General features: G+C 48.3%; 1 protein-coding gene across 1 annotated transcript; it reads right to left on the bottom strand.

Moving 5' to 3' along the window:
• Window positions 1-3,537: 3,537 nt before the first annotated feature.
• Window positions 3,538-21,108, bottom strand: TUBA8 (tubulin alpha 8). The gene is made up of 5 exons (XM_037846459.1): window positions 20,905-21,108; window positions 11,524-11,746; window positions 9,933-10,081; window positions 7,836-8,516; window positions 3,538-3,849 (listed from the first exon to the last, which is right to left on the bottom strand). The coding sequence occupies exons 1-5, from the start codon at window positions 20,905-20,907 to the stop codon at window positions 3,556-3,558; spliced, it is 1,350 nt and encodes a 449-aa protein (XP_037702387.1). The 5' UTR covers window positions 20,908-21,108; the 3' UTR covers window positions 3,538-3,555.
• Window positions 21,109-21,959: the final 851 nt, after the last annotated feature.

Genomic DNA, 21,959 nt, shown 5'->3' with positions numbered 1-21,959 from the left:
GATATCATTCACCTACCTATGTTTCTATCTATCTATCTATTCATCTATATGTTTTCTAAACATTTTAGCATGTGTTTCTGAGACCTTTAAGGGGTTCCATTCTGCATATTCATGGAAAAAATGTGGGTAAGTCAGGACTCACCTTTACTCTGGGATTCTGTTGCATAAGAGAAAAAAAAGGATATCCTAAGTCACCACAAAATTTAATTACTATCAGTATAGATATCCCCTCTTTTTTTGCCTTACTCTGTTATCATCTCTAAAATGGCTAAAAATGTTAATTATGGCACTGTTTTTTGTTTTTTTTTTTTAATGGAGACAGTTGGACTCACAACACAAAAAGGGAAGTTTTCAAACTCTTCAGTAGGTTTGCATCTACTACTCAGTGACCTTACAAACTCAGAATAGTGGGCTAGTGGCAATTTTGTGTTAAGAAAAAGTTAAATATCAGTCTGCTGATGGAATCAGCAGTTTGGAATAAATACACATACTGTCTTCTTCCTCCATCGGTTCATTTTGGAACCTGAGCTGACAGCTGTCAAGAGGCTGGCGGTTTGTCCCTCTTGTTGGAAAGTCAGGACCCAGGACTGCAAACACAGCCAGAAAGAATACCTCTGAATCCCCTGCTCCCAAACAAAAAGAGCCAAGACACACCGGCCAGTAAGCATTGTATATTTGAGAGACTGTGGTGGAAATATCTTATTTCATCAGAAACTATGTTAATTATGGATTCTTCTAGTTCCCGAGATAAAATGTAAAAAAGTAAAAATGACTTGTCAGGAGTCCCTAAGAGAACGGGAATTAGAATTCAAGAGACCACATTACCCAGCAACTACCAAAGGCAGTTAAACGATAGCTTATTCTGACATCCATCCTTTCTCTAGTGTTTACCAAACTTACTTTTTAATCTCAAGAAGGGCCAGTCTGATGCTGGAGGAAGGTTTACAAAGCTTCCTGCTCAAGGGAATGGTAGAGAACCAGCTACTTTCCTATTCACCCCCTTTCTAGAGACTCTTCTCTCTAGTTCTCAAGTTCCACTCTCCTTCTACTACCTCATGAACAGAGCCATGAAATTTAAGCAGAACTAGAGTTACCCAACCCCATGGCTGGACTTGGAATCAAGCAGCCAAATGAGGAAAAATGGAAGAGAAGAAAATGAGGGAGAAGATGCGAAACACCCAAGGCCCTTCCATATCACCCCCCAAACTTCCCCACAACCCCTTCCACCTGTACTCAGAATCACTTTTGTGATTTCCCTCAAGTAAAGGCTAGCACCTGTGTCTATTTTACCTAACTTCACTTAAACCCAAAAGAAAGGACATGCCATATATAATTTACCCCAGCCCTAAACCCTAGCCAAGGGGGTGCATTTGCTCCCCAATTAAGTCATGGTCATTCCCTCAGGCAGTCCATGGGCCCTCGGAAGCTGCCTCAGTTTGTCAGGGCTGCTGTGAAAAATACCACACAATGCGTTGGCCTAAACATCAGGAATTTAGTGTCTTGATGTTTTGGAGGTTAGAAGTCTGACACGATGGTATTGGCAGGGCCGCCTCTGCACTCTGGTGATGGTGGACCTCCAACACATGGCAACGTCCTTCACCTTCTCCTGTGTTTGCTTTCTGGTGTCCACTGGCTTCTGTTCCCTCCCGTGGCTTTCTCTGACTTCTCTTTATAAGGCCTCTTGTAATCAGGTTTAAGGCCCAGCGTGACTGAGCAGGCCACACCTTAATTAATAATAACATCTTCAAATGAGTTGACACCCATGGGAACACAGATTAAGAACATGTCTTTTGAGGGGGGACATAATTCAATCTACCACAGAGGCTTATCCGAAACGTGTGAGTGGGGCTCTCATCTCTGTCAAGAGGATCCAGGAGCTGACAGCTCCTAAACCTAACCTCTACCAAAGCCAATTAGTCCTTGCAGAGACCTCTGGAATTTGGCGTAGGAATGATCTCCAGCAAGGGAAGTCACAATGGACAGCAGATCTGGGCCTTTTTTTGCTCCCTCCCAGGACCTCTTTTTTAACACTATGATCTCCATCAGATGAACAAGAAAGCATGAGCTCTCTGAAAACAATCCTGTAAAAGTGTTTAGAATTACTTTGTGCCTAGTTTTCCTTTGCTTGGATCATTTTATTCCATTCTTCTAGAGGCTTCCAGGAACTACAGAGTAGAAACATTTAGGGAAAGTCAGCAATTAAAGAGGTGTGTACTTACTGCTTAGAGAACTACTATGGGCCCATAGCTTAATAAAAGCAGCCTTTTATTACTCCTAAAATCCTTCCAGAGCAGCTAACTTCAGGAAAGAGATGAATTACCTCATCACCTCCTTTGTGAATGATGTAAAATTTTTGCATCTCCCCATCCCTCATTTTATGAGATGGCAGTTGGGACCTGGCACAAATGCCAATGGCTGTGAGTACACACAAAGTTAGAAGGGGTGGGCCATGCCCTGAGTTCCACCTCGTAGTGTCCCAGCACAGAAAACCCTCTATGCCTCAGCTTCTTCATCTATAAAGTCAACAGAAGTCCATTTTTTAGATTGTTGGGAGGATTAGAGATAATGTATGTAAAGCCTCTAGCCTGGTGACTGGCTCATAGTAAATCCCCTTAACCCCCTGCAAAGACTTCCATCTCACTTAAACACATCTGAACTCCTTGCCATGGTCTGTAAGGCTGGGTGTGCCCTGGCCCCTGCCACTCCGGCTCTCATCTCTCCATCTCTCACCATCCTCCTGCCGTACGTAACATACCAACCCCCTTACTGTTCTTCTGACATCCAAGCTTGTTCCCGGTCTGAGCTTTTGCATTGGCTTCTCTGTGCCTCCTCTGGTTGGACAGCTTCAGAAGGTAACTCTTCCTCGTCATTCGGATTTCTAAGGGGCCTTCTCTGGCTCAACCAATCTACATTAGCGCCCCCCCCAAACAATTTCTCTTATCGCTGTTTTGTTCTTTCCCTTCATATCACTTAACACTACCTGAAATGATGTTGTCCATTTATTTATGTATTTACAAGGGCAGGAAATTTATCTTATCACTGAATCTCTAAGTCTCAGAGCAGTGCCTAGCACAGAGTATGCATCAAATATTTGATGAATGAATGAATGAGCGAGTGATAAGCCTGGGCCATGCTAGTAACCCACTCATGTGCACTTCTGCTAACTCCCACCCCATCATCTTCCTAGTTTCCCCAAATGCTCCACCATTCCCCAGTCAGCAGGCTGTGCTTGGGGTGGACTCAGCCCATTATGGAATTTGAACTCCTGATGAGGCCTCTTCACCCGTGTAACTTAGCTTCACCCTAACCCAGAGACAGTGACCCTCATCTTCGCTGGTGGCAGCCGCTGTTCTTACCCAAAGGAGGGTCTGGCAGAGCCTAGCATCCATATTTGGCTCCATCACCCATGGGTGCTGAGGCCAGGTCCCTCCTCCCATCTAAGACAGAAGTCAGGGTGGGTATGGGAGTATGGTCTGTTACTCTTAGGATGCTTGACTGTGATTTTTGAGTGGAGCAGCGTAAATAAAGAGACTCAGCCAAGGAGAACGTGTATATTTAAAATTCCTCCCCTTCATTTTCTTCTTCAAATGAATCGGTCCCCACTTCTTCATAATCCTTTTCCAGGGCAGCCAGATCCTCCCTGGCCTCGGAAAATTCTCCTTCTTCCATCCCTTCTCCAACATACCAATGCACAAAGGCCCGCTTGGCATACATGAGGTCAAACTTGTGGTCCAGGCGGGCCCAGGCCTCCGCGATGGCCGTGGTGTTGCTCAGCATGCAGACGGCCCGCTGGACTTTGGCCAGGTCCCCTCCCGGCACCACAGTGGGAGGCTGGTAGTTGATGCCCACCTGAAAAATAGAGGAAAGGGTAGAACAACAGAAGATGCCACAAGTCAGTCAAAGGATAACTGGGTGGCAGCTTCTCCAGTTGGGGGCACTTTGGTGACCGTGGTGTGGCAGCCCAGCTCCAAGAGTGGGAATGGGACTATAGAACAGAAGGTGCTGTGGAAGCAGGCAGGTAAAGAGGGGGGAGTGATGGAGGTAAAGTACGAGCAAGTGGGATCAGGTTCAGGCAAATCCAAGGGGAAAGGTTGGGGAATCACAACTAGAGAAGGAAAGGGAGAACAGGGATGGTAATAGATAGAAATGTTAGTGGGTAGATTCAAGTAGAGTAATGAATGAGTTTATCATTATGGGGAAGTGTACAGTACATGTTTATCTCTAAAAGGGAAATAGATGTATTATAAGGACATTAATTTCTAGACTTGAAGTCATTATAAAGCTTATCCTTTCCCAGATGGTCATCTGAATTTCCTCTTGTTTAGGCTGCCAATAAATTTAGGGAAGTTTCTCAGCCAAGGGTGAAGGGCTATTTAAAAGGTCATGACCCTTGGGAAGACGGTTGCTGCAAAGGAGAGGCTAGGCCTCCCTGTATTTGTGCCTAAGAGTCTCCTCCTGAATGCCTCTTTGTTGCTCAGATGTGGCCCTCTCTCTCTGGCTAAGCCAACTTGAAAGGTGAAATCACTGCCCTCCCCCCTACGTGGGATCAGACACCCAGGGAAGTGAATCTCCCTGGCAACGTGGAATATGACTCCCGGGGAGGAATGTAGACCCGGCATCGTGGGATGGAGAACATCTTCTTGACCAAAAGGGGGATGTGAAAGGAAATGAAATAAGCTTCAGTGGCAGAGAGATTCCAAAACGAGCCGAGAGATCACTCTGGTGGGCACTCTTACGCACACTTTAGACAACCTTTTTTAGGTTCTAAAGAATTGGGGTAGCTGGTGGTGGATACCTGAAACTATTAAACTACAACCCAGAACCCATGAATCTCGAAGACAGTTGTATAAAAATGTAGCTTATGAGGGGTGACAATGGGATTGGGAAAGCCATAAGGACCAAACTCCACTTTGTCTAGTTTATGGATGGATGTATAGAAAAGTAGGGGAAGGAAACAAACAGACAAAGGTACCCAGTGTTCTTTTTTACTTCAATTGCTCTTTTTCACTCTAATTATTATTCTTGTTATTTTTGTGTGTGTGCTAATGAAGGTGTCAGGGATTGATTTAGGTGATGAATGTACAACTATGTAATGGTACTGTAAACAATCGAAAGTACAATTTGTTTTGTATGACTGCGTGGTATGTGAATATATCTCAATAAAATGATGATTTAAAAAAAAATTACAAAAGAATTAAAAAAAAAAAAAAAAAAAAAAGGTAATGGGGATATTCCAGAGCGATAAATAAATGCATAATGCTGAGTGAAATAAGCCAGACACAAAAGGAGAGATATTGTATGTTACCACTAATGTGAACTCTGTGAAAAATGTAAAATAAGTGTCTTATATTGTAAAATATAGGGGACCTAGAGATAGACAGCAGCTAGTGAAGGGGGAACGATAATGATATGGGAATGCTCAGGTGTGACTATGGTTCATTAATTTTCTTTTGGTATAGAAGGAGCATGTTGGAAGGAATGAAGTTATTTCATGATATTTGTTTGTCCCATTGCTTTGCTCTGTTTTGTTTGGAAATGTATGGGTTTTTTATTTGATAAATAAAGATAGATAGATAGATAGATAGATAGATAGATAGATAGACAGACAGACAGACAGACAGACAGACACAGATAGATCTGGGAGGTCCTGGGAATGGTAGCAGTGGTAACCAGGCCCCTGTCTCTGGGGAATGGACATTTCTTGGAAGAAAAGCAAGGAATCCAGTCAAAGTTGGTTAAAGGTTTTGCCAAGACTAGCCAACCTTCCCAGCAGCAGGGCGGGTCCCCCAAGCTAGCCCTAGCCCAATCTGATGGTGGAGGTACTATCCTAGAACTCTCCACACAGCATATCCCAAACCCAAGTCAACCCCAGGAACTGTAGCATATTGGAAGAATTCTAGGGTGACAACTTATAGTATTATCTATGGGACACTGAGAACCACAGAGCCGTCCAAAAAGACCTCTCCTACCCAAGCCGCCGCCCCTTAATTGACAACCTCTGACTTTCCTTGCTTGAACATGGGTGTCCTTTGGAGGGGGGGCTGGGAGGGGCAGCAGACTCTGGAGCAAAAGCGGCCAACCCGCTAAATGAGCTCGCAGGGGCCTATCATTCCCCTCAGATGCAAGAGGCATCTTGGTGGTGGAGGGCGACACTGAGAAAGGGGCAAAGGGCCGAGGCTGAAAAGGGGAAGCCAATGAACATCAACAGATGCCACATGCTTATTTTGCTAGATCTGGCCCCGGCCAGCAGAGGGCCTGTGGCTGGAGCCAACCTCCTCTCTTCCGAGCACTCTGTGACCTGAGTCAAGTGGAGACGGTAGCCTTGGGGAGGATTCAAAAGGATGAAGTTCAGCAACCCCCACCGCATGGCCTGTGCTTTCCTGAAGAGCAATTAAAGATGCTAGAAGCTCTGCCTTATTTGTCTTTCTGGAAGCCCTCAGAGCTTCAGCTTAAAATAAAGGAGAGACTTTTTATTAAGTTTCACCTCACATCTCTCTCATTTTTCTTTTTTATCCCATACATTCTCCTCCTGGCTTTTTTGTTTTGATTTGAAAAAGGAAAAAAAAAAAGAAAAATCCATTCTTTTTAAATTACCTTGATTAGTTTTTCAAGAAGGCCCACAACTGCCACACACATATAGGCATGGTCTAGGGGGAATAGCTCATATATGTAGCTAGGAGTAGGGCAGGGAGGAGGAAAAGCATACTCCATGACCTGGCAGATTAGCTAGGTTGAGCTTCACACCCAAACTGGTCAGCCAAGAGGCTGGCGTGGCACCTCATTTTTGTATGCCGCAGCAGGGAATAGCTAAGGCATACTCATCTCTATCTCCTGCAACTGGTACCACCCCCGGCACATAGTAGGTGCTCAGTAAATCTTTGAATGATTAATAGCATGACCGGAGGCAGTGGGGGAGTGGGGTCTAAAGAATGTGAATGATGGCAATCATGATGATGCAATCTGATAAAGGACCATGGGAACCCAGGACAAAGTGGCCATGCTAGGCCCAGTTCACCTGTGCAGAGCCAGCCTGCATCCAGCCCAAAGGGGTGGCTGCTGACATTCACCAGTAGTGGGATCCAAGGGTCTACCCTGGCTAATCTGTATCTCCCTACTGACCCTCAGAGTCAACTACTTGCAGAATATTTAATATTTTAAAATAAATTGGGATACTGTGAATCAGTGATTATATACTTTGGATGGTTTCTATGCTGTGTGAATCTATCTCAATAAAATTGCATTAAAAAAATAAATTGGGAGACAACAGCCAAATGATGGAAGCAACCCAAGTGTCCATCAACACATGAATGAATAAAGAAAATGTGATATATACCAGCCATAAAAAGGAATAAAGTTCTGATACATGGTACAACATGGATGAATCTTGATGACCTCATGTTGACTGAAATAAGTCAGACCCAAAGGGACAGATATTGTATGATTCCATGTATATGTAATACTTATAACAAGAAAATTCATACAGACAGAATGTAGATAGGGTACCAGAGGCTGAAGGGGTGGGGGAAGGGAGCTATTGCTAAATGGGTACAGAGTTTCTGTTTGGGTTGATGGGAAATTTCTGGTAATGGATGGGGTGAAGACAGTACAATATTACACATGTAATTAATGTCACTGAACTGTACACAATGAAAGTGGTTAAAATGGGAAACTTTGTGTTGTATCGCATGTATTGTAGAATGCATATCAATATGCAGAATTGCCTATCGCTCCAGGAGCCTGGAGTTTGCACATTACTCTCCCCATCCTTGGTAATCCCCCTCTGCTAAGGTTGTCTAAGCAGGTGTCTATCTCCTCTCTGAGTCATCAGCTCTCACCTTGAAGCCTGTGGGACACCAGTCTACAAACTGGATGGTCCTCTTAGTCTTGATGGCGGCAATAGCGACATTCACGTCCTTGGGCACCACGTCCCCTCGGTAGAGCATGCAGCAGGCCATGTACTTGCCGTGCCTCGGGTCACACTTCACCATCTGGCTGTTGGGCTCAAAGCAGGAGCTGGTGATCTCAGCCACGGAGAGCTGTTCGTGGTAGGCTTTCTCAGCAGAGACGATGGGCGCATAAGTGACCAGGGGGAAGTGGATGCGGGGGTAGGGCACCAGGTTGGTCTGGAACTCGGTGAGATCCACGTTGAGGGCCCCATCAAAGCGAAGCGAGGCAGTGATGGAGGAAACAATCTGACTGATGAGGCGGTTGAGGTTGGTGTAAGTGGGACGCTCGATATCTAGGTTCCTGCGGCAGATGTCATAGATGGCCTCGTTATCCACCATGAAAGCACAATCTGAATGTTCCAGGGTGGTGTGGGTGGTCAGGATGGAGTTGTAGGGCTCGACCACTGCAGTGGAGACCTGCGGAGCTGGGTAGATGGCAAACTCTAGCTTAGACTTCTTGCCGTAATCCAGGGAGAGGCGTTCCATCAGTAGAGAAGTGAAGCCAGAGCCGGTGCCCCCACCGAAACTGTGGAAGATGAGGAAGCCCTGCAAGCCAGCACAGGCATCTGTCTGGGAAGGGTAGGACAGGAGAAGAAACCATGAAGACAAACACGCTTCTGAGAATTCTCCCATGGAGACAAAGCGAGGCAACACACCCCATCCCTTCCCATATTTCTGTGGGTAAAATCAAAACACAAAAGGAGTTGCACTGACCTTGGGAGGACTGGTTAAAATATGCACATTCACATACAATATATACTTGCCTCTGGGTACAGGAAGGTTCCAGCCCAGTGGCTTGGTTAAACCAGCAGTGAGGGTGTCAGAACCACACTGGCTAAGGCCTTTGTCCTTTGAAATCCCAATGCCCTGCTCAATTCCCCACCCTTGTCATTTGATTTCACTGGAACTGCAGACCTCCACCTCTCAGCCCAACCTTGGAAGGCAGCCCAGGGTCCCAAGCTCAGGAAACATAAATAGAGTTGGAGGACCTGAGTTTTAATCCCAACTTCGCTGTTTCCCAGTTGTAAAAAGTCAAGCAAGTTCTTGAACCTCTCCAAACCTCCATTTCATCTTGGTTAAAGTGGGGGCAATAAAAATACTCATGAGGTTTGAGGATGTGTGTATAAGATTATAAGACAGTGATCATTACACAACATGATGTACTGAGCCAGGGGTTGACGTGTCGTCAGCACCCAATGTTAGCTGTCATCAGAACAAACAGAATCATAGAATGTTCACACTGGGTGGTATCTATGATCGTGCACACAGTGGTTCTGAACTTTTGGAGATCACAGGCCCCTTTGAGACTGATGACCATACAAACACTCCCCTATGCAGAAAAGCAAACATATATAAAAATGGGGCACTCTTGGCTCCCAGGTAAAGAATCCCTGGTGGAGTCAACCCCCTTCCATTTTACATGTAAGAGAATGGGGGCTCAAACAGAGCGACCCACCCTGCAACTCCGAGCTTTGTGGTCAGAAAAACCTGGTTCAAATCCTAACTCTGCCACTTTACAGCTGTGTGACCCAGGCTAACTTATTAAACCATCCTGGCCCTCAATTTCTTCATCTGTAAAATACAGGGAAGAGACTACCTTCATATCATTATTCATAGGATGCAAATGAAAGAAAAATTTAATGCCTGACATTTGTAAGTGCTCAAATATATCAATTCTCTCCAAGTTAAACGCTTCGATAACCTAGATTGCCAGCAAGCAATGACTGCTTTATCCCTGGAATCTTCCCCAGATACAACCCTGAAGTATTAAAGTAATGATAGGACATCAATCTGCAAGGTGGTCCGTGATGCCCAGGTGCAAGAAGGGCCCATTCCCACAAATGCTTCTTACAGAACATAGGCAGAAAAATTCCCAGGTCGTGGGTACACGGTCCTGTAGCCAGGAGCCACGTGCAGCCTGGTCCGGGAGGTGCGAGCCCCAGGCCGTGCACTAGCCTGGCTCAGCCTGCCCCGCTGGGCACATACCAGCTTCCGTATGCGGTCCAGCACCAGGTCGATGCTCTCTTTGCCCACCGTGTAGTGGCCACGTGCGTAGTTGTTGGCGGCGTCCTCCTTTCCTGTGATCAGCTGCTCTGGATGGAAGAGCTGGCGGTAGGTTCCTGCCCGAACCTCGTCTGCCAAGAGAGGGGACCAACAGCTCTTCCTTGGTTCCCAGGGGAAACGCCTCCCTCCCCGTGGGAGTAGCACACCACACCCTCAGGGGTCCGTTTCCCAACCCTGTAAAACTCCACTGAGTTGAAGCCAGAAAACCACTACAATAAATCAGCAGATAGCTAAGAGAACTGTGGGGTGACAGAGGCACTAACAGAGCAGAAAGTCTGTGCTCTGCAGGCTGGAACCTAAAAGGGTTCATACAGAGCTCGCTGCACCCCAAGGCTGCTTGCCATTCCCTACCTCCACCTCTCAAGGCTTCGTGCATTCAGGCTTCAAGGTTACCTTTGATACCAAGAAGTTAACTCAATTTCATTCTTGTAAAATGAGCTAGGCATGTGGACAGAGATTCAGGGTGATCTGCCCAGATCCTACATGCTCCCAGGGACTGTCTCACCCCTCACCTGCACCCCAAGATGAGAGTGATATATGTCGGGCATGACAGATGTTTTAGAATGACTTTGAAGCCAAGCTGTGCTTCAGGGTCTAGAGAAGCATGGGCCCTAGAGAGGCTGTCAAAGAGTTCTGCTCACCTCCAAGGGGCCACCCAAAGTGGGCACATGGCCAACCAAGATGCTTCAGGCCCCAACTTCATGACTTCTTCTGATCAGGGTCCCTCTACCACCCCAACCCTAGGGAACCAGCCATTGCACAGTGGCCTGGGAGGGTCACTTTTTTGCATCTGTACAAAGAACCCAGGGGATGGAGTATCTGTGGTCAGTTGCCCCTAGAAATTAGTGCTCAGGCATTATTGGTATGTGCCAGGCATCTCCAAGAAACTGGACCATCCCTTCCTTGGCCGCCAGCTTCAAAGCTGAGGAAATCCAGGTGTTGAGCTGAGGATTGGTCCAGGGTTCAAACTCAAGAGGAAGTGGTAATGTGGGGTGGGGGAAGGAGGGGAGAATGGTGGTAGAGCAAGAAACCTGCCACACACAGGTCAGAAATCCTCCATGTTTTCCAAGATCCAAATAAGGATCATTCTAGAACTGCAGCAGCTCCTGGCTGTTATTCCATTTCACACATAAGATCCTATGAGGCAGACTACAACTAGGATAGAATCAGAAACCTATACATTGGGTGGTTGACTATTTGGGGGGTTTCTTATCATTTGTTTAGTGTTTGGTAACCATCCTGAGAGTTTTGGTCTCTCTTGGCAAGAGTAAGGGGCTTTCCTAGGGGGTCATTTTGTTCCGCGTAGGTTAGACCTATCGAGGGAGAGCACAGGTCCCTGATCCCTGTTGCGAGATTCCCCAAAACCATGGAGACTCTAAGAAGCTGACAAAAGTCATGTTCAGGGAGGTCTAGCTCAGTGTTCACATGGGGTTTTGCTTCCTCAGCCCTCATGGGCCACAGCCTGCAGTTCCATGCTGCATTTTCTGGGGAGAGGGCTCTAGACCATACTCACCCACCACCGTGGGCTCCAGATCCACCATGACTGCCCGGGGCACATGCTTCCCATTGCCAGTCTCACTGAAAAAAGTAGTGAAGGAGTCGTCGTCGTTGATCTTGCTGGCCTGGGCGCTGAAGGTGCCGTCCGCCTGAATGCCATGCTCCAGGCAGAAGAGCTCCCAGCAGGCATTGCCAATCTGAACTCCCGCCTGACCCACATGGACGGATATGCATTCCCGCTGGGGAGGGAGAGCACAGAGTCAAGGTCAGAGGGTCCCTGGCCCCAGATCCCCCACCCCAGAGGACTTGTCTCTCCCTGGCATTCAAAATTCCAGGAAACCCCCCGGCCACGCTCCCCCAGGGTCAGGTGGGGTGTTCAAAGAAGACACAGTTGTTCTGTGGTTTGCTCTAATGGTTGCTTTCCAGAGTTAATTCTTTGTACCAGGAAGAGGGAAAAGATGGCAGGTGCACAGAGGAAAACAAGGGGCAAATCCCAAACCCAAGACTCCTGGCCTGATGGAGGCTAAAGGCTGAAGCAGTGACGACAGCAGAATCGATCCTTAAATTCACTGCAACGCATCATGGTGGCTTCATCTTCACTCTTAGACCCTGACTTCCCTAGACATTGCACCCAAACATGCACACTCCCACACACTCACTCACACCACCATCCCGCAGTGTCATACAGCCATCGAACGCTCTTGGGAGGAATATGCATTGGAAGGATGTATCGCGGGTGTAGTCCACACTGTGGTTATAAACATAGGTATAAGAAAGGGTTGATTTGGCAACAGGGAGGGTTGGGAAGTACAAATGAGGCTCTTCCAGAACCCAGAGAAACTGGAACATCTTTGCAGCCACTGTCACCTTCCCCCTTGCCTATGTCAAGCCAGGCGTTAAATAAAGCTGACCTTTAGGATGTCCTCATCTCTGGGTTACTCTGGTGTGAGGCTGCAATCCTAGGGCTGACAGCGTAGGGTGGGGAGTTGTGTGTGAGTTTCTGTAAGCATGGTGTGTGTATGTGTGTGTGTGTGTGTGCACCATGAAGTTTTGCTGGGAGGAGGGAACCAGCACCCCACCTCCGGGGTGGCCCACAAAGATGGGCTCTGTGCCCGTGACGCCCGCCAGAGCCCGACAGGGAAGCATGTGCCTGCTCTGAGGGTTTCTATTCTTATCCATGACCTGGCCCTGGCATTTTCCAGCCCCAGGTAACCCAGGCCAGGAGCAGAGCCTCCAGAGGGCATGCCTGGGCCTGGAAGCAAGGGGCGGAGTGGGGGCGTGGTTCCCGGAACTTGGAGAATTCTCTGGGTACGGGAAGCAGGACGACTGCCCTGAGTAACATCTCCACGGGTCAGCGAGAGCCTGGAAAAGGAAAGAGAGCAGGGATTCCTAGTGGCCAGTATATAATCCAGCCCTACACTGAATACTACCGGCTATAGTTGAAGGAGCCTGAGGGCCAGCAAGGAGCTTCCAGAACAAAGTTGGCCACATCCCACCATTCAAATCCTGCCTTCTCCATTTCCTTCCTGTGTGACCTTGACTGAGTGACTTAACCTCCCCTCCTAGGTTGGTGGTGAGAATTAAATGGGGCACAGAGGACTGGCACGTTTTCATCACCTCATAGCTCTATTCTCCACCTGGAAGAGGTGCACAGAGTCCCCAATCCTCTCTCCTTCATCGTGGGGTTTGTTTTCTGCTCCATCTTAGGACTCGGTTCAGGACTAAGAGAAGCAGAGTCCTACACCCAGAGTTCACCCCATAACCAGCGTGCAGCTGCAGCTTCCTAGAGCGGTGTCCAAGGCCAGGGGGACCTTGGAGGGGCCTGAAAGGAGCCTGATGCCCCACAATCTCCTGCTGGTGATGGTGCCTTCTGAGCCTCACCCGACACCCCACCCCTCCAAGCCCTCACCACACCCCAACCACCTTCCAGCCCTATCTGTGGTGCTGCTGCGTCTCCAGACTGCCCTCCCTTCTAGAACATTCTGGGCCCTTTCAGAAAGATGCAGGGATACCTCAGAAAGGTGAGCAGTCATGGGAAGAAACATAAATGATCTTAAGGACCTGAGAACCACCAGCACAGTGATATCAACAGTTTTAGCTTTAATATACCCCTGTAATCTCACACTAATAATCAATACGCCAGTCTTCACAGACATGATGTTGTTCTCTTTCTGTCCCTCTCCCTCTCTCTTTTTCTCTCTCTCACACACACACCTCTTAGGAAAAGCTAGTTTCCCTGTTAAACTATTGCACAAGCGTAACTGAAAGCATAAGATAGACCCAGGAATAACCTGCAGGTCTGTGGGTGCTCCCAAAAGCCAAGAGTGGCTATGCCAATCAAGAAAAAAGGAGGGTCTCTCACTGCCATCCCCGTAACAGGAACCAGAGAGGTCCAGGAGTGGGACAGAGAATGTACAAGATGGGCCTAGAACATGGAAGCTAACAAAGATTGCAGAAACCAACTTGAAGAGGCGCCCACTGCCAAAGATGAAGCCATCTGAGCATCCAAAAGAATAAGGACTGGACTTGATCGAAATAATCTGTAGATAAAAAAATCCACAAATCCCTACTGTTATTAAAAAAGAAACCCCCCGGGAGAAAAAAAAAAATTTCATATGTTCCCATCTAAACCACCCAGTCAATGAGGGAAATCTCTTTTTTTTTAAAGCAGAAGAATGAGAGCTAATAAAGGTAGAAGGGACGTTAGGTTAAGAAATATTGACACATTCTAGTTCCTAGTTAATTGATTTGGACAAGGATGACAAAAACATTAAGTGGAAGGTCGACGGACATTTCCATGGCGCCAAAGAAGCACTGTTACTTGCAGGTCACAAGGGGGAAAAGTCACTGCAGTGGAAGGACCCAGCTGTCACCAGCCTAAAGCTGGGTCAACCTTAACGTGACTTGTAATGAGACAACCAGCCATTAAGGGCCTCTTGATGTGATATGATACGGCATGCACAGCACCATCCAATTCGTGTCAAGATTCCCAACCTTAATCCATTAAACCCTTTAGATTTAACTTCCATTTTACAGAAGCACAGGGATCAGAGGGATAAGTTAAGTGACATCGTGAGAAAACAATAAAATAAATCCAGAAGGTGGGTGCGGTGGACTGAATCACGTCCCCAACAAAAGACACGTTCAAGTTCTCACCCCGGTCCAGTGGGTATGACCCTATTTGTAAACAGGACCCTTTGAAGATGTTATTAGCTAAGGTGCAGACTCATTTGTTAATAGAATCTTCTAAAAGCCTACTTAGGTGTAGCCCATGGAATCAGGGTGAGACTTAATTCGTATTACCAGAGGCCTTGTAAAGAGAAGTGGGAAGTTAGCAGAAACCAGAAGAGCAGATCTGGGAGGAGAGCAAGGTGATGGGAGGTAGGGATGTAGGGTTGCAAGCCAAGGAACCCCAAGGATTGTGGCAAGCCAGCACCAGAACACTAAACACTTTGGGGAGAAAACATGGCCTTGCTGACACCTGCATTTTAAGACTTCTAGACTTCAAAGCCATGAGACAATAAACACTTGTGGTTTAATCCAGCCCACTGTGTGGTATTTGTCATAGCAATTCCAACAAACAAAGGCAATGGGACATTCTACAGGGCACTGGTCTAGTCTTCTTAATTCATGAAAAATCAAAGTAGTGGGAGGGACTGTTCCGCATTAAAAGAAACATAAACATAACAAGGATGTTAAAGTTACCTAAAGACATCACAATCAAAATTAAAAGTTGCATGAGCCCTCATGGAGCTCCAAGGAGCTGTCATGTCTGTGTGGGATCCGTCTTCTTTGCCTGCTCCCACTGAGGAAGCAGGAAACAGTCTGAGCCTCCAGGCTCCTCCAGCTCAGGCACTGGATTGCTTCTCCAGCCACACTCGGCCTGATCCCGCCTCTACCTGCCAAGGGCCACGGAGCCCCCCAGGATGTTTCGCATGATGAGCACAGAGCAGACCCAGGGCCAATGCCCTTGACAGGCATCTCCTGCCCAAGAAAGGTCACTCATCTGTCATAACCAGGGACATTCAGAATGTTTAGGATGTGAGAGCACCTGATAAGATGCTCTCCCCATTATTTTACAGATGGAAAAGCTAAGGCTCTGAGAGGTAAAGGCACAGATGCAAGATCACATAGCTCTACAGCCAAAGAGCCTGTAGGAAAATCCAAGTCTTGTGCCCCTGCCTGAATTCTTTGCTTTATACCACACAACCTCCTGCCTCGTTTGCATCTCCCAACTTCCAGTGCCCTGGAGTGTGCCCACATCCACACCAGTGCAAGCCTGATAGCACATAGCAAGGCCGAGACTGTAGGTAAAAACTCCAGATCAGAAACCGAAAACGGCTTATGAAAACAAACCTCTTTGAAAATGGATCACCTCTCTCCGATAGAGCCATTAATCTGTTCCTCAGGGCTGGTGTGCACAGCTGGGCAGTAGGGGTAGAGGGCAGGGTGACCCAGCAGAAGATATTTAAGTCCTACATTTATTCCAAACTCATATTTCAGATTCCCCACTCCAGCCAATCAGAGCTCATGCGTTCTCTCTCACTGGTTTCTCTCAGTTCTATTTTGAATCCAGGCTTGTAGGGATCAGACCAGTTCTGTGCCCCTGGGACCCTGTGCTGAGCCTCTGCCCAGCAATCCAGGGGAGGAAGATGAGAGAATTTCTTTCCTCAAGAAAAGTACAATGTCTGCTCATACAGGCCCAGTGCTCAGATGGTGACAAAAGTCACCAACTCTGTTCATTCCCAAGACAAATATTTATTGTACTATTATGTGCAAGGGGGTACGGGAAGGTCCTGCTCCTCCCTTGGGCCTTGAGTTAAATGTCCCATCCTCCAGGAAGTCCAGAAGACTCCAGACCAGGATGGTGTCCCTGCTGCGTGCTCCCACAATCCCCTTCATCCTCATCATCACCTTCCTCACCCCCTGTCCCAGCTGCCTGTTTGCTTGTCTGACTTTCCGAGTAGAGAGTAAGCCCTGCGAGGGCAGATCCCCAGCACTGAAGACAGGGCTTGAAAGTGGAGATGCTGGAAGAACATCCGGTGATTAGAATGAAACCCCACCCTGAGGGGGCTGACACTATTTCACAAGGAGAAGAGCCAGTGTTTTAAGACATACCCAGGCTGAGCGCAGTGGGAGACAAAGGTGGAAAAGACAGCTTCTGTCTTGGTTTCCAGGCAGGGGAGTGAGTATTCACAGGGACCCTGAAGAATTTAGGTGGGCAACGATGACCCGGGGGCATGTGAGGTGGCAGGAGCAGGGCGAGCCAAGGCCTAGAGGCGGGAAAAATTAGGGAGGGCTCCACAAACTGCTCAGTTTGACTAGAGCGTGGGCTCCTGAGGACAGAAGAGATGAGTCATCTGTGCCGCCTACGACCATCCTCCACAGGGAGGAGCACCTGCTTTGCAGAACATCAAAAAAAAAAGAAAATTCTGGAACTTTCCACCCTTTCTAATTCCACTGCAAGAAACCCTTCCTTATGTCAATCTTCTATTCTTTCTATTTTAATATTAGGCACGTCCTTTTGTTTTGTTCTCAAAAGACAGAGCTAAGCTAATCACTGTCCTCTGTAGAAGGCGGCTTTGCAGCTTTAGAAATCAAAGTATCACAAAATAGCAAAAGTGGCAAATTATTCAAGAAAGGAACGGTTGGGGGCCAGCAGTGAAAACCTGAGGCCACTCCACATTCACCCAGCCACCTGTGCAGTCAAATACCACACAAGTGTCTCCAGGGAGTATATTATTACACCAAATTATTTCTGGTTGTCAGGCTGGGATCATAAAGCACATATATTTGAGGATCTAGATCAAGGATGGTGAGTGAAAAGCAGATCCTAGATCCTTGGTATTACAGAAAGATAATTAAAGTAAGAGTGAATGCGATTTATAAGAGTGTGTTTGAATTATCGCTGCTACAAACCCGCCAACTAGGGCATATTTGAACTCACTCAGAACAAAGATAGATGGTAAAGCAAAAACAGCATTCTAGAATAAAGAGTCGACCTAAATTAACATCAGAGAGGGAATATGGCCCAGGAGAGCGGCTCAAATTATACCCACAGCAGTTAGGGCAGCAATCCAGCTGACACAAGACCAACTCCAGGAAGGACAGGGATGCTTGGTAGTGAACTCCCAGCACAAGAGGCCCTGTGAAGTCCGAGGTCCTTGGGCTTTAGCCAACCTTGGGAGTGGTCATCAGATACACACAGTGCCTGCTCTGTTTCCCATTCTCTGGGAGAAGTTCTAACAGGGGGACTCTGACAGGGGAAATGCCAACCACAGAAGCCACACCAAGAGGTGCTAAAGATAGTTTTATTGGTCCCGTGGTGGCTCCAGGCAGAAGGGGGCAGTTGGTCCACTTCCTTCCCTCGAGAGTGCCACAGCCTCCCACCCAGCCACTATCACTGGCTCTGCATTCGCAGTCTATTTCCTCCTCAAACGTTATTTTTTATTTTTCTCTTTCCTTCATGGTTACTCAGGATCCCCCCCCCCCCAGAAAGATACATCTCAGTACTACAAATCCCACCCTACCCCCAGCTCCCCGCAGGCCTGAGCTGAGCCTGCAGCTTCCTATCAGAGCTCACCACCTTCCTACTCAAGGGCCCAGTGACTCTGCCCCGAGCCCACATGGTGGGGGAGCTCAGTTATTGCGGCTTCTCTGATGTTCAGAGGCATGTACTCCACATCCTCAGGGGAATCTGCACTTAGTGATGGCACAGCATGACACAGCAGGGACCACAGCCTCCAGGAAGCCCCACATAAGGCCCTCAGGTCAGAATTTCTGATCCACCTGCAGGGCTTAGCTGTGCCTATCAGTACAGTACAGGCTGCAGAGGGCCAGCAGACGTACAAGTGGCATCCATCTGCTCCCAGAACTCTCTCCTCTCTCCTCTAATGGCCCATTTTTGCAGGGAGATGGGGTCTTTGGTGCCACTCAATGCCTGCTCCCATCTGAACCAGTGCTCCCCAGTCCAAAAGGAATGGAGAGTTAAGAAAGCTGTGTCACAGATGTTCTCACCTCCCCTTAAACCACAACCATTTTTGCGTGGCCTGATATCATTGACATGAGCTTGGCTTGGGGTACCTGGCCAAGATTCTCCACACCACTTCCCAAAGAATGTGTCATAGTCTCAGTTCCCAGGAGGGCTGCTTACAAGAGGGACAGAGAGAGCAGATAGGAATGCTGAGTTATAGGAAAATTTCTTGCCTAGAACCTACAGCAATGCCTAATCGAATTCTTCTTAACTCAAAGGCAGCCAACTCTACCCTATGTCGGGGACAGCTGTCTGCAACTTAAACCATGGAAGGAATTTAAGTTGTTTCTGCAAAGGTGGGCTTCTTTGTGGGCTCATAAATAAGTCATTCTAGCCTTCCAGGAATGACTCAAGGAATTTTTAAAAAGAGGTTCTGTGAGAGGGAAATAGTTAACAAAAGAATGTTTACACATCAAGACAATGCTGTGCACATAAGTAAATGTCCTCAGTAGAACCTACTACACAAAATTCAGTTTCAAAATAAATAAAAGCTATTATTGTGCCTTTTCAAAATATTCAGCCATAGGTTTTCTTTTAAATGCCAAAATTCTTTTGCATGCTTAATATAGGGTTTTACTGTTTAAATTTTTTATTTACCAGATATTTTCAGAAAAATGCCTATTGAATACACATTGAAGTTTGCTCAGAGGGCTGGCTGATGAGCCTGGGGTCCCCTACAAGCCTCCTTTTGGCTCTACTGTGAGAGTCACTCCAGCATTCAGGCCAAAATTAAAACATGCAAGGAAAAGCACTTTGAAAAATATAAAGTACTAGCTACATGCCAGATATTATACTACAAATATCAATTCTATAGTATACTGCCAAGGATTTGCTTCAAATGTAATGGGGACAGGAATGGGTGAAGGGAATAAATAATAAAGCTAATAAAGCTAGACTGGTCATAAATTGATAATGGTTGAAACTGGATAGTGGATAAATACATTCTCTCTACATTTGAATATGCTTTAAATTCTCCATAATAAAAATGTATATAAACATATAAACATATAATTAAATATATATTTAATCTAAGTAGAAACTTAGAAATTTGTGCTATAACCCCTCTTCCTTTTGCAATGTGAGAAAACAAACAGAGAGGTTAAGAGACTTCCTTGAGGACACACAGCTAACTGCAGAGCTAGGAGCCAAAATTCTGAACTCCCACCTGTGAGCTCCTCCTATGGCCCCACACCAGGGGTCTTAGGCAAGAGTGGGTTTCTCTGGCCACTCTCCCCAATAGCCTCAAGTTCTTTGCACTCCCAGGTGTCTCTGGAAGCTTGCTGGGGAAAAGAAGGGTGCAAGATAGACCGGGAGCTAGAAGCAGCAGGGCTGGGGCCAGAGCCAGAAAGCCCTGGGCACTGTCCAAAATGAAAAGGGGGCAGGGAGGGAAGGAGGTTCTCCCCTGGCCTGCTATGGAGAGCAAGAGTGGCCAGCGAACCTGACCTTGGCCTGTGAGTCACGCCTGTTCTGCACCCCACCCCTCACCTTTCCAACCTATGTCCCTGCTGCTTAAATACTAGGACTCCCGACCATGAGATTTCTGGGGGAAGTGGATTGGAGGTGAATTTTACCCATCCAGAGGTGCTAGAGGGTGTAATTACGAGTTTGGAGGAACGCTCTCCCGCAGGTAGGGTCCACATCTGCAGATGGAGACCGACGCGGAGCACGAAGGAAAGGAGCGGCAGCTGAGCCCCCTAAGCCAGGGTTGAGCCCCCTAAGCCAGGGTAGGAAGCAAAACCAGGAATCTGAAGTCCCCTGGCCTGCGGGAGGGAGACTTCTGTGCGCCAAAGCCCGTCTGGTTTTGACCGCTAAAAAAACCGGGGAGGTGGCGCTGGTGCCAGGTGCCTGGGAGAAGCTGAGCGCTCGCGGAGGGGCCGGCCGCCCTCGAGTTGGGTACCCCAAACCCAAGCCGATGGCCGGGGGACGCCAAAGGAAAACCGCCTCGGGGGGCAGGGGAGGGTTGCGTGGGGGTGGGGAGCTTCGTGACACCCCAAGTCCCCTGTGACATTCTGGGGCCCTAAGACATCTGGTTGGGTTTGAAGATCTGACTTCACCCACTGCCCGTGCTGCCCCAGCCCAGCCCATCCATCAGGAATCCCTTGTTTTTCCCTCTCTCTCCCTCAGAATACCACACGCTTCTCCACCCGGCTCCGTGTGTCCTCTCTCTCCTCACCTGCGAGCGCACAGGTCTCTACTTTCATCCTATGAGAAAAGGTACTGGCCCCGGGTGCCTACCGTCCGAGGGTACAGACTTCCTCCGACCCTGAACTAACACCCCCCAGAAGAGGTGGAGTCCCACATGCAGGGGCTGCCCCCGCCCCGACCTCAGCCCCGCGCCCGGGTCCCAGCCCCGGGAAAGCTCACCATCGCGGCCTCGCTCCTCGCCGGCTCGCCTCCCAGCTGGGCCTACCCACCCCAACTGCTCCAGATACAGCCGCCTCCGCTGCTGTGACACGCTGGGCGGGAGGGGCCGGGGACAGACATGCCGAGCCGGCAGCTGCCCGGCAGCATCACAGTGCCCGCCGAGGGGAGGGCCCGGGCAGGTCACAATTGCTCCTCCCCGCCCCCTGGGCTCAGATCGCCGGGCGCCCGCCGCGCCAGCCCCTCCCCGAGCCCCTGCCTTCCCCCACTTCCCCCCCCTCCCCGGTGCCGCCTCCGGGTCTTGGGCTCCGCGCGCCGTGGGAGCCGCGCGGCCCCGCCACAGTCCTGCCAGCACAGCGCGCGTCTACGCACTCTCCACATACGCCCTGTGAGGTCAGCCATTAAACCCCAGCTGCTTAGGGGACCAAATGATCACTTCTCCCCAAACTTTCCTTCCCTTTCTGCCGCAGTCAGGGCTGGCTTGGCAGCAAGAGGCACCTGTTTGGGCTCAACTCAGGAGAGGGTCGTGCAGGACTCACTGGTGGAAGGAACAGGTTCCCATCTCGGCTTCGCTGCTTATTATCGCTGTGCGCCTGGACAAGTTGTGGGAAGTCTGCTCTGGAAACCTGCTTCTTCCTCCACCCAGGTCTACCTGGCTATTGGGGAATTAAATGACCTAACACATAAAGTTCCCAGTGCCCAACAGGTGCTCAGTACACGTTGGGTCCTGTTTCCATATTCCATCAGCCTACATCCTACCACCATTATTTTCAAATCTCTCCCCTTGATCCATGTATCATCACTCCCCTTCCTACTTTTAAGCCCTGAATGTACCAAAGCCCCCTGTCCTATGTACTCCAGAATGGATATGGAGGATCCTGCTGCCTCTTTGTCAGGAGTAGGACCTCCTCTTGTTGGCTACAAATGACAGTGAAGGACAAGGAAACTTCCCTACTCTACCTCTAGGGCATTGCTAAGAGCCCCTCTCTTAACGACTTATCAAACTCACCCTTTGCTTCTCCCCCACTCCCACCCCCCACAGTTTGGTGGTGGGCTGG

The sequence above is a fragment of the Choloepus didactylus genome, chromosome 8 (assembly GCF_015220235.1).
Source record: "Choloepus didactylus isolate mChoDid1 chromosome 8, mChoDid1.pri, whole genome shotgun sequence".
In the NCBI taxonomy this organism is placed as follows: Eukaryota; Metazoa; Chordata; class Mammalia; order Pilosa; family Megalonychidae; genus Choloepus; species Choloepus didactylus.
Note: the sequence above shows the minus strand (reverse complement) of the source record. Positions and strands in the feature narration are given on the sequence as shown.

Excerpts from the sequence above, each read along its gene's own strand:
- TUBA8 (XM_037846459.1), bottom strand. Across the intron at positions 8,517-9,932 it reads TGGACCGCATACGGAAGCTG|ACAGATGCCTGTGCTGGCTT; the intron begins GTATGTGCCCAG and ends TACCCTTCCCAG. Across the intron at positions 3,850-7,835 it reads GGTGTCCCACAGGCTTCAAG|GTGGGCATCAACTACCAGCC; the intron begins GTGAGAGCTGAT and ends TCTATTTTTCAG.